This window comes from Heteronotia binoei, chromosome 8 (genome assembly GCF_032191835.1).
Source record: "Heteronotia binoei isolate CCM8104 ecotype False Entrance Well chromosome 8, APGP_CSIRO_Hbin_v1, whole genome shotgun sequence".
Taxonomy (NCBI): Eukaryota; Metazoa; Chordata; class Lepidosauria; order Squamata; family Gekkonidae; genus Heteronotia; species Heteronotia binoei.
The window spans coordinates 81134303-81146648 of NC_083230.1; the positions used below are offsets into that span (position 1 = coordinate 81134303).

Below are 12346 nucleotides of genomic sequence, written 5' to 3' on the forward strand. Positions count from 1 at the left end.
CCTTGTGTTTGTCTGTATCCTTTATAAAAATTATATCTTCACTGCCTGGCATTATGTTTTATGACCTGCATAGCCCAGCCTCACAAAGTCCCATTTATGTCAGATTTGACTCTCATAAGAAATGAGTTCGACACCTCTGCTCTAAGTAAAATCATCAGTCAGTCGTCAAAGCATGATTCTAGTATAAATGCACTATTTATACTGCCGTGAAGATGGCCAGTGGTGGCTGATTGGGCTTTGCAGCATGGGGGTAACATTACCTGTATTGCTGGACTCAAGTGGATTTTTTCCCTCTCACAGAGATTTCCGCTCAATTTAAGCAGCAGTCTTCACCATCAAGGAAAGACACCACTGTTTCTCCAGGATGCCCTTCTCCGTCCAACAGCCACCATTCCTCAGAACTCCCCCTGCAGATATCTCTGGGCCACTCTAGTTCTGTTAACCCTTCCCCAGCAGGCAGGCTGGAAGACTTCTTGGAGAGCAGCACTGGTCTCCCCTTGCTGACAGCTGGCCCTGATGGACCTGAGCCTCTGTCTCTCATTGACCTCTACAGTGACATGCTAAGCAGTTCAGCTATCCTGGACCATCCATCTTCACCTATGGACACATCAGAATTGCACTTTGCCCCTGAGCCCACTGGGGGACCAAGTTTAGACTTGGCTGAGGCTAATTTGGACAGCATGGATTGGTTGGAGCTGCCTGGAGGGCCAGTGATGAGCCTCACCCCCCTCAGTACTGCAACTCCTAGCCTCTTTTCCACAGACTTCCTCGAGGGACATGATCTGCAGCTGCACTGGGATTCTTGCTTATAGCTCTCTAAGCATGCAGACTGAAGGGAGCAGTCCGGGTGGGTGTAGTATATGGGTGGGAGCTTAAGTGAAAGTGTCAGTCAATCTTAAGATCCCCAAATGTCAACCTGCTTTTGTGAAGTTAGACAACCAGGGGAAATCATCCAGTAATGTCTTCTGATGGTTCAACCTCTGGCAAGCTACTGCCATTTTCAAGGCCTGTGGTGAGGCGAGACATGGCCCCTTCCCTCCAGTGCTCCCTAGTGTGGCCACCCCAGGTTGTTGAAGGTATTAAGCACGATGTGCTACTTCTTCTTTACATTAAGTGATGTGGCCAGGGTGGGAACTTAGTTCAAGGCAAGGCACCCATAACAGATTGGAAGAAACTTGAGAAGCCAGTGTTCCTTTCTGGGCTTGAGTTTGCCTAGTTAGGAAGAATTTTTTAAAAATATGGCAAATGTTAATTTGATTATTTTATAAGGAAGGTTTCCTTAGGTTTAGAAGATGGCATGTGCTTCTGGGAGAGGAAAGGGAAGCATACAGGACTGAGGAGTCTACTGCCCTTAGTTATATGATTGGGCATGTGATTCAAAGAGCCTTTTCCTACTAATGCTATAGTATAGGTGCTTTTTTTGCCCAAGTTCTGTGCCAGAGCCCAGGTAACGGCCATTGTCCCTCAGCTTGCAGAGTGAGTCCTGCGTGCAGTCATTCCCCTGGCATGGCCCAACTAAGAGCAGCCTGCCAAGATGAGCTGTTATCCAGCTGGCATAAATTCTCTCATGTCCCAGGCAGTGAGTGGGCTTTCCTCTGTGAATCAGACCAAGCCAGCTGCATTGAGGAAATGTCATTCACATCCTGCAGCAATCGCTCTACTCCCTTTTCTTGGTAGCTCCATTTGTGAAGCCTAGTCAGCTAGAACTTGCAGCTGGAGTTCATGAATGTTTTGACCTTTTTTGTGGTTTGACCTGTGTCAGCATAAACAATCTGTAGCAGCTTGCCTACACTTTGCAGTTCCTGTTGCTTTTGCTGTTCATTGATTTAAGTACCCCCCCCAAGGATTTTTGTGTATGAAAGTGGTGCTGCTGCTGTTCTAGAGGCTTGTGTCGGGGAAGTCTGTATGCTCTGTGTAGAGGCTGTTGTGGATGTATTTCTTCTTGGAAGAAGTCAGCTCACAGCTGCTCTCAGAAGCACTAAAAACACACACATCCTAAAATAGAACCTTGGTCAGAGCATGAATGCCAACTTCCTATCAGAGGCAGGGGCCCTTTTGACTCTGCTTGCCAAGGAGCTAGTGCTTGCTTTGAGCTGCATGACTGACATCTGTCATTGCTCAGAGGAAAGGAAATGTCTTGTAGCCATAGTCTTTGCTGCTGTGAATGGTTCTGAACCACAGTCTTGCCTCTTGGTATCTGATTTCATTTCTAGCTGGTAAAATATCTGTATATAGCCCTGTAAAACTGCTTGTTTTGGAAAGCAAATGACCATAACTCACCTAATTAGAAAGTGTAACTTTCCTTGAGCTCCTTCTAGGTGATAAAACTCTTTTAGGAGCCAATATTTCTAGCCTGTGGTTTGGTGGGAAGGAGGATTCTGTCCTTGAACTACCGTTTTTCGCCTTATTGCACATGTCACTCAAAGGAAATCATATTACTTATTTAGTCAATCCCCTCTCATTAAAAATACATTGGTAATGCATTTTCAGGCACTGATGTCCCTCTCTGTGGCATAACAGAGTTGGACTCCTAGTTTCACAGGAGTCCAGAAAGCCCTTCTATATTTCGCTCATGCTGTAGAGACTATATCTTGTTTCTCTAATATAATGTAGGGGCTTGGAAATGAGGTTGCAGTTAGTAGAGGCCAACTGCATGTAAAGTGTATTTCTTCCAGTAAAAATCCCTGTTTAGGTATCGGCTCAGAACAGTGGCTGAAGGCCCTGTATTAATCTTTGTATTCTCTTAATGCCCTCTTATTGTTTATCATGTCACTCAGTCTGTGGCTAGTTGGGAAATTGGTTAGGCTTATGTGACTATTCGTGGTATAGACAACCTTGCAAGGCAAGCCTTCCCATATAAATAGAACATCTTTGTTCCCACTAAGTAGTAAATGTATTTACACTTCTTAAATACTCCTGGGCCAAGTAAAGGTCTCTTTGGTGGTGGCAGCAGGTGGTATTTGTGCAGAATGGTGCTCTCTCAACAGCAACCTGGCTTTGAGAAGGTAAGCGTGTTTTTCTCTAGTCTAAAATGAATTATAGAAATAAGGCAAAGTTTAATTGCAACATGTTAAATTTAGCTTCAAAGAGTAGCAGGGCTTGTTTGGAATATTGCTCAGCTTTCACAGAACAGGAAACTTAAGATGCTAGCAGTTTTTTTTAATATACGAAATTGGTGGCTCTGAGCTTTAAAAAAAAAAAATTCTCCTATTATGCCCCCAGCTAAATCACCATCCTAAGGATCTGCCTGTAGTTTGAATGTACTTGCTCTTCTGCTGATAACCACTCCTTGTATTTGATTTAGCACGCACACTTTCCTCCACTATGCATCAATGAATGGGTTATCAGCACAGGCAAGCAGGCTTCGGCAGTGCTGCAGTATTGGACCTAGAATAAACACGCAACTGGAAAAGGGCATGGAAGGAGCAGTTACTGGGAAAAGAGTGGACAAATCAAATTATTTTTTCAGTTACAGATATTTGAAAAAAATCAATTTTATTAAAAAAAATTGTGTCCTAGTATGTTTGTATATCTGATCTCTGGTTGCAGCACTACAGATAACTATGCTTTAGTGAAAATCCTGCCTTGAACCTGTGTAACGAACATGGTAGTATATGAGGAAAAAGCTGTCCTCCACTGCTGAATGTTCCCTTTTCAAGAGAAAACCTCATTGGTCAGAGGGATGCTACTGTACATCATGAATTGCTACTGTCTGATGGCAACTACCACCCTTAAGAATTCAGTACCTAAACAACTACAACATGTGCAGTCCCTAAAGTGTATGCAATTAACAGAATACTGGTTCTTATTTTCACAAAAGTGTTAACGCTGGCAAGAACAGTAAGGATTATACAAAACATCAGTCCCATTTCCTTTCCCACTGCGAACACACAGTCACAAGATGTGCAATTTATTTGTAAACCAAACTAACACATCCTTTCATTTCATGAGTTGATTGTGCTCCTCCACCAAGTGCTTCCATTATCACACGCACTCTTGGTGCTGCCCCCCCGCCCTCCCCGTGATGTGCAGCCTCTGCTGCTGTCCACAGAGTTGCTAGAGGGTGCCGTTATCTTCCCTGAGCCAGCTCAGTCTTGCCTTGACATCCTGAACTAAAATGTCAAAATATACAGAGATTTCTGGATATAATTTACATCTTTTTGGTTACTTAAAAAAAACCTGCTCTAAGCCAAAATGACATCAGATTCTACCCAGCTATGACCCAAAGTTAAAGGATGGATTAAGTGTTATGGTTGCTGCCACTACTGTAACCACCTGCTTTCCTTTACAAGAGCCAAGGGATTTCTCACCCAGTCATTTTAGGCACTTAGTGGCAGAACCATATCCCTTCATGCACTGCAGTGTCTGAAAAACAGTCTGACATCAGGTTCCTGTCTCCCCTTGTCAAGACTGAGAGGGTGTATCACACAGCATGTGCAAGAGGAGTCTCCAGTATCACACTTGCCTCTCAAACAGAGAAACTTAGCCACTATTCTGAGCAACCTTGTGCATACTCCCCTGGTTACAACAAACTTCATAGCTATTCAGTCTTCTCCTCCCCACCTGTTCCACACAACACTTTTCAGATCTCCTGCAAAGGAAGAGGGGCTTGCTCCCCTCATATACTGGGCTCAAGTGAAACTCATGACTGCTTTTGAGAAGCTCTGCACAATCAGATGAATAAAACCAAGGAAACAGTGGACACAATCCCCATCACCTTCAATGTGTTAGCTCATAACAAGAGATCCTTCCCCTTAGTGGAGACGGGTAAGGTTATACAGTGCATGAAGGGGCAACAATCTGGTTGAGGAGGATATGCTGGGTATTTGAAGCCATCTAAACTGAATCAATTAGTCACCCATCTATGTCCCAGCTAAACAGGTGGTGCTTCACAAGCATGTCTTGAACACCTTCCTTCAATGGTTTCTTTTCCTTCTCCTAGAGAAAGGAAGTAAAGAGAAAGTATGCAAGAAAAGTTAATGAACACTTTTAGTAATTGATGCTGAAGTGTATGCTCTTTGGTGCAGGTGCCATCCCCACCCCCCACCCCCAGCGTAAAACACCTATAACAAGAGAAGGGAATATCCTAGCACTAAATTAGGGTCACTATAAACAGTACTGGTGGAAGTGCTGTTTGCTAGCTGGCAAGGGAAGTGGTTCAGACCTACATTGTTTTAGGATTGCTTGCTTACCTCTCTCTTGATAGGGAGTTCCCAGTCCTGTGAGAGGCTGAATGCAAACTTACTGAGGACTCTGCAATGGAATTCACTGCCAGTTAGGGTTTAAATGAAGATTATGCATACACCGGCAGTCAAAGCAGTTCAACCAAAATACCAAAATTAATGGGCCTGACATATCCAGGTATATTTACTTTATTCTGTTATTACGCTGGAAATACTGCACTTTGTATACAAACTACTTTTTTCAACTTAATAGCAGGGAGGACTGAGAGGGAGTTTCTGCCTGTTAAACGAACCACAGAGAAAGGGACAAGGCATTCTGTATTACCTTGAGCACCTGTCTATATATTTGCAAGCTGTTCTCTGCAGCAAGATTTTTTTTAAATTCCCAGCACCTCCTTTGCTTGAAGTCTGAGTGTGCTAAATGCCACAGACCACCAAAATACAACTGTACAGTGCCTCAAGAATACTGTGAGTATATGCAACACCTCCCCCTATTCTCTATCCAGCTGTAAGAATCCTCCTATTTACCTAATCAAAGTGAACACCTCCTGGCCTGCAGGTGTTAAGGAAGCATCCCTTTTCTGAAATTAGTAAATTATACAAAATGCACTAATAGGGCAAACTGGTGGGGCGGGGACTTCTCACAAGCTTTCAGATGAGAGATGGAATGAGGCACTGGAATGACAGCTGATACAACTCCATGTATGGAAGAGACAGAGAAATTGCTGCCAAGGCAGGGAAAAGAGATGGTTTCAGAACCCCCAATTTCATAGTACCAGAACATAATCAGAAGGTAATCCGTTTTTTCCCTGATCAGGCCCTGCACAAGTCAACTACACTAGCTTCCTTTATGCTCCGCTTTCCAGCCTCTGAATCTCAGGTTTGCCTGTCCCTTATAGTTAACCTCTTGTGATGCCAGGAACTGTGAATAACAATCTCTACATTATCCCTCCACGTTTGTAGAAATCGCCTCTGTCAGGAAGCTAAAAACTGGTATAGGTTTTGAAACATTTGTACTACTACAGGCATATTCCAGAAGTCTTGAGCTTGAGAGTGCAGAGCAAGGGAAAAGGAAAGGCTCAAACCCACCTGAGCTCACATTTGATCTGTACCCAGCCAGGGCTGCGCAGGAATGACCAGGGATGAAACCATTTCTCCACTGTCTGCAGGCTAGAGCACAACACCTCCAGCCATAGGTGCAGCACCTGCTCACTGCAAAAAAAACCACCAGCAGTTACCAGCACACACCACTGCAAAGTGTGCGAAGCAACAACCTTCTGATGGTGCATGGCTGATGCCTCTTCCCCACTTCCATTTCCTACTCTGTGCCAACAAAGTAGCCTCTAAAGAATGGAACCTTACTTGAGTCCAATGCAGATGAGAGAGCGAAGCTTCACATCCATTTGAGCATGTGCTGCATCATGTGACATATTCACTGATTGCACGGCCTGCCAGAGGGAAAGCGGAATTATTTGGATTTGAATTTCGTAGCCGCACAGTCAACCTGGGTCATGTATCTTACTGCAAGCAGGAACAATGGTGCAAACTTACAACAATGACATAACCACCATATTTCACACATAGCACTTGGTCTCTAGAAGCAGTGCTGAAAAGGACAGGGCTTGCATTTCTCTACAGTGTCATCTGCTGGAAACAGCTGGCACTGTCAATTCTGTAGTGAAAGGACAGACTGAACTCTACTTTCTCCTCAGAAAGCCTTCTATAGAACTTGTACTACCTTATGTTATCCAAGAACCTAAATACTCACTCGATAAAGCAGCTCTTCTGGAGTTAGAACTTTTCCATCTTCATCCAGCCTAAAACAGTAATGCAACAGATCTAGCATATATCATGAATGGCATCTTTCCCTGCCCAATATCATACTTTATTATGGTAATTCTCCACTAAGCACATTCTCAGTAGCCAATGGACATTTCACCAGAGATGGCCACTTCTCTTGAAATCCTTTGAGGACACAGCAGCTCCAAGCAGGACAGCCTCAGCCTCCTCCAATTACGAATCACTACAGCTGTCACTGCCTATCCTCCCCACCCACAAGAAAACGTGAAAGACAAGAAGGAGAGCTTCACAATAGAGCAGTAGTTGATAAACCAAAAACAGCTGACTTGTTTGATTAAGGAGAAAACCTTTACCTGTATGTTTTACAGAGCACAAGACGGGAATACACAGAGTCAAAGTCTCGTTCTACTTCACGCCCAGCAGCCTAGAGAAGAAGACATGCACAGTCTGATCTACGAGTTACTGGTATTTCCATGGCTCTTCCTAGTAACTGACCTCAGGAAGGTATTTCCCCCTGTATAGTATATTTCTGAGAAATCAAATGCCTCTTTGCATCACCATCCTTTCTTGGATTCTATGTGCCTGGGACTGCAAAGGCAGAACTTTTATTCATGTATTCGCCGGACAGCAAGTACTTTTCTTACCTCTTCAATGAAAAGCCAGGGGTGGCAGGGCCCCCCCAGCAGAGATGGCCTCTTCAGGCCATGTTCAAATATGGCCTTCACGGCTGGGCAGAGTGTCCCCCGAACCAAGTCTGTCACACCTTCAGTGACAGAGTCATCTCCAGCTATGGAATACTGGGGGGGAAATGATTGCAGACTATTGTTAATACTCCAGAGAGGACCCAATCTCCAGAATGGAAACAAGATGAACAGAATTTGGCCATGCAATCTGCAGATGTTGTTCCACATGCCTATATCTTTGCTTCATGACCACGCCCATAGTTGGCATCATCATCATGATCCACTGGTCACCTGTCTAGTGCGTATATGGATGGAGCTTTTTCAAAACTTTTTCCTTCATTCCCACACACTCAGCAAGTGGACAATGTCAAATCCATTTCTCATAAATCTATTAAATTCTTCCATAGTCTGCTTTGGAAGGCAGGACGGGAGATAAATCCAATAAACCTAAACCTTTTTCTCCAGACATCTGGTGCAAGCTTGGATTTGTCGCTTACTTCTATGTCCTCTGCTTCTCCTACTTCCCAGAACCATTAAAATGAAGAATATGCTGAGCTTCCTCAGAGTGAGGCTATATGGAAGGGTTTCATTTTCAGGAGGACTCATGGATTGTCCTTGGGCTACTTGCACAGGATTCCTCAATTTATTCACCTTTTATACATTTATGCAGTCTCTGTTGCATGGCATCAGCCCCACCAGCAAGTCTGTCACAGAAGAACCAACCCATGTGTATGAAAAGCAGTAAAGGGTGGTGGTATAATCAGATTCTGGCACACACAATATTAGCGCACAAAGAGGGGATTGTCAGTAGCCAGGAAGAAAGTTTACCTCTTTGCTCCGTTCATCTAGGACCTCCACAAACTTCGCAGGAAACCAGCCTAAAAGAGAATAGGAAGGGGGAAGACCACAATAAGCACCTGCTTATTACTAAAAACCAATCCATAGAAAAATTTTGGCAGCAGCCTCTGAATAAAAACAGCAAGTAATGTGTAGGGTATGGGCTCACAAGGGTAGCCTGTGCACAAGAACAGACCCCAAATACTTTTGGGAAATGCAACATGGCATGTGGGGCCGTCATTCACCATTCCACTGTTGGACTAGAAGTGTTTACACTCACCCCTCAGGCCATTCAGCTCTCCCACCCAGCAGTGCTCATCCTTCTGGGAAATTATCTGTAGGATTTAAAAGGTAAAACAATTACTTGGCCACAGATCAAACAGTGAAACACAGGAGCAAATAAAGAAAAAGCTGGCTCCAAAGTGACACCTGACTGTTTTTCATCTTGTTTGCTGATATACATGGAGCCTAATTGGAATGATGTGTGGGCACCCCTGTCTGTTATGGAGGATGTGCCACTGGTTCTGAAGATGACTACAATTATGAGGGCTGAAATTAGGGCTGTTCCTCCCTGCCCCCACCTCTTAGCCAATTTCTGCATTTAGCTTTCTTTTCATTCAACTTGCTTTACAAGTTCTCCTCTGACACCACGTTTCAAAAGCTTACAGTTCCCCACAATCATCCATACTATATACATATATCTTCTCATAAACGTCTTTCTTTGCAGTCTATTCTACCATAACTATTCTGATTTCAGTTCCTTCACTGGATCTTTCATCCTCTGCTATCTTGTATCTCAGAAAATTAAATGTAAATTCTATGTACTCAACGTATTTAACATTTATTTAAAATTTTATACACATGCATGCACATTAGAAAGGGGTGGGGCCCCCAGGTTCTTAGCACTGATATGTTTGTCTAACATGTTTATGCTGTAGTTAAAAAAAAAATCACTCATTGTCTTGTAGCTGTATAATTCCAAATGTTCCTGCATGATGCTCCCACCCCAAAACTCATACCGTGATGATATCATTCTTGCGGAAGCCCAATTCATCATCATCATGGCGCTCAAAATCCAGCAGTGCCTTGGCACGTCGCCGCCGGTTCTGGGAACATGCCACGTAACTTTCATGATCTCGTTGGTGGCTCTCCATGGTATAATCTGGAGTTAGATCCTGATTGGAGAAGGACAAGAGTTAGCCATGTTAAATGAAAGAATTCTTTCTCTACCCCAGGAAACAGGTTCTCAATTTAACATTATACAACCTGCACACAGTGCACAGCAAAATAAGCACAGGCCATGTCATAATCTTCTGCCCAGGGAGACCTTTTTGTCTCACTTACTATGCTGAAACTCTTGGGATCCACACACTGGAAATGCCGTGCCACTTGCATGATGGCCTCACGTAAGTCTGCTACCAGCTCTGTTTGTTTAATGTTCTTAGCCTTCAGTGCCTCCACATCATCTTCCCCTAGAAATAAAGGAGAAATAATGTACAGAGAAGGAAATATCTCAAGCAGGGTGCAAAGGTGATAGCCTTCCCTTAGCTTGTTCCTAGCATCCAGCACTAAAAAGAATACTTCATCTGTACATGGGGGTACCAGTAGTGGTTGACTAGATTTACCTTTCATTAATCTAATCCTTTTTAAAAAGACAACTTATCTAAGCTGGTAGCCATCACCATCTTGTGGTGCAAGTTCCAAAATTGTGTGGTTCAAAAAAAGGACTCGCTTCTCTCTCCTCCAAGCCCATCACAAATGAATTTTATCTATATGACCCCAAGTTCTAATATTCCAAGACAGGGTGAAACAGCAGTCGTCCACCTCTCCCTTAGTAATAGCTTTCCTGAGGTTAAAAAAACAAAAAAAATTAACTTAAGAAAACACCCAAGCAGGGCTGGCCCTGCCACTAGGCAAATTAAGCAATTGCCGGGGGCCCCAAACTGGGCACCCCATGCGACTTGGTGATGTTATCAGTGCAGGGAGGGGGGTGGGGTGCCAGACAGTCTAGGCCAGCCCTGCACCCAAGTGACAAAGCCAAGTTTTAGGTAGAAACTCAGTCCCATCTAATGCAGGCTGTATGATTCCTGAATACCAGATAGTATTTGCCTGCTTGAATTAATTTTCATTTTATTCACCCTCACTCAGTCACTGGCTCTAGATACTGGCTCCAAACCTCTAGAGCCACCCTTGAAATCACTGGAAAGGTAAGACAGAGCTGAATGTATCAGCATACTGATGGCATTAGACTGACCCTTATCCCTTGCAATTTAATATAACTGTTGGAACAACATGGGGGACAAAAATGGCCTTTTATGGCATCCTGTGAGTCAGAAGTCATGGGGTGCAACAGTAGTTCCCCAGCATTACCTTCTGGAACTCACTCCAGGAAGGACAGGAATAACTGCAAAGCTGCCTCCTGTCCTCTCCCAGTGACGTAATTCAGAAAATACTGCAGTAGCTGGTACTGAAATCAACAAGAATAGACTGAGACAAACTCTTATAGCACAAGTTGTCCAACAGGGCAACCAAGCTGGAAGCCAGATTGAACAGAACTTGGAATAAGCGTTTCTGTTGCTCTTTTCTGTACCAAAACCCAGCTCTACAGACTTTTCTAAACATGGGGCAGCAAAGAGGTATATAATGAGCTGCCCTGAATTCTACAAGGCACCTGGATAATAAATGTTTTTAAATAACTGAATAAATAAAATAATGATTCATGGTTTTGCTGTTTCCTTTTCCATCCCTTTCTCAGTTCTTGCCCCTTCCTGCTGCACTACACTTAGTTACAACAGACCTTCTTTATTCAGTCTCTTTCCACATGAATGCCTGCCCTGACACTATGCAATGAGAAGGACTGAAGAGGGCGAATACAGCATTCTTCAAGGCACATTATTTTTGCCTAAAAGGACAGAAATCTTCTCCACCTTCTCCAAGACACCACAAGAGAGAAAAATGTGCCAAAAGTTGAGTCAAATAAGGGGGTGTATATATTGCAAAATGTATTATGGAAAATCAGTAAGGGTTCTAGAGGCTTAAAAACATATGACATTATGGTGGCTGTGGAATAGCCTTGAGTTGAAGAACAGACAAGTGGGTCCATCAGCAAGGAAGGCAGTTTCTTCATTCCTCTTGTGTGTGACTGTGTTTGTCTCAGAAATGTCCTTTTCTGGACTTTTACAAGGTCAAAAATAGTTTCTGGGGCTTCATCACAGTCACTGACAAGACCTCCTCTTTCCTGCTTACACCAAAGTACACCACTTCTATATTGCATGCCTCTACTTTTCCTGTTTTCAAAAATAATCAATCTGGGACAGGGGCAGGAAAAAAAATCTGCACAGGCATCCCAAAGGCAAGCAGGTGCCTGGCACAATTTGTTCTACATACAGCTACTGTCTTGTGTAGACATACATGGCACTTCACCCTATCTCAAACCTTTCAGCTGCTCTGTCACCCCACCCCACCCCATGCCACCATGTGTATCTATTCTTACCAAAAAGCAGTGAAGTGATACCAGACTTCCTGCGCTGTGTCCTGCGCCGTACAATCTGCATGAAGAAGAAGACTGCAGATTTATATCCCGTCCTTCTGTCTGAATCAGAGACTCAGAGCGGCTTACAATCTTCCATAGCTTCTCCCCCCACAACAGACATCATGTGAGGTGGGTGGGGCTGAGAGGGCTCTCACAGCAGCTGCCCTTTCAAGGACAACTCCTATGAGAGCTATGGCTGACCCAAGGCCATTCCAGCAGGTGCAAGTGGAGGAGTGGGGAATGAAACCCGGTTCTCCCAGATAAGAGTCCGCACACTTAACCACTACACCAAAATGGCTCTGAGGAAACTG

The 12346-nt window shown here is 43.9% G+C and overlaps 2 protein-coding genes across 6 annotated transcripts in view; one reads left to right on the forward strand and one right to left on the reverse strand.

Annotated features, from left to right (window-relative positions):
• The window catches only part of MRTFA (myocardin related transcription factor A), a 171815-nt gene extending 168297 nt beyond the window's left edge, over nucleotides 1-3518 (forward strand). For all 4 annotated transcript variants that reach the window (XM_060245412.1, XM_060245410.1, XM_060245409.1 and 1 more), the window contains one exon: nucleotides 301-3518. In XM_060245412.1, the coding sequence (XP_060101395.1) occupies nucleotides 301-812 (512 nt within the window). In that variant the 3' untranslated portion in view covers nucleotides 813-3518. The remainder of the gene's footprint in view (nucleotides 1-300) is intronic.
• A 379-nt stretch (nucleotides 3519-3897) lies between these two features.
• SGSM3 (small G protein signaling modulator 3) overlaps nucleotides 3898-12346 on the reverse strand; it is a 40955-nt gene continuing 32506 nt past the window's right edge. For both annotated transcript variants that reach the window (XM_060245414.1, XM_060245413.1), the window contains exons 12-23: nucleotides 11997-12051; nucleotides 9848-9975; nucleotides 9523-9678; nucleotides 8784-8838; nucleotides 8495-8544; nucleotides 7628-7780; nucleotides 7337-7407; nucleotides 6952-7000; nucleotides 6546-6631; nucleotides 6273-6395; nucleotides 5193-5253; nucleotides 3898-4938 (exon numbers count right to left, since the gene is read on the reverse strand). In XM_060245414.1, coding sequence (XP_060101397.1) covers nucleotides 4855-4938; nucleotides 5193-5253; nucleotides 6273-6395; nucleotides 6546-6631; nucleotides 6952-7000; nucleotides 7337-7407; nucleotides 7628-7780; nucleotides 8495-8544; nucleotides 8784-8838; nucleotides 9523-9678; nucleotides 9848-9975; nucleotides 11997-12051 — 1071 coding nt within the window. In that variant the 3' untranslated portion in view covers nucleotides 3898-4854. The remainder of the gene's footprint in view (nucleotides 4939-5192; nucleotides 5254-6272; nucleotides 6396-6545; nucleotides 6632-6951; nucleotides 7001-7336; nucleotides 7408-7627; nucleotides 7781-8494; nucleotides 8545-8783; nucleotides 8839-9522; nucleotides 9679-9847; nucleotides 9976-11996; nucleotides 12052-12346) is intronic.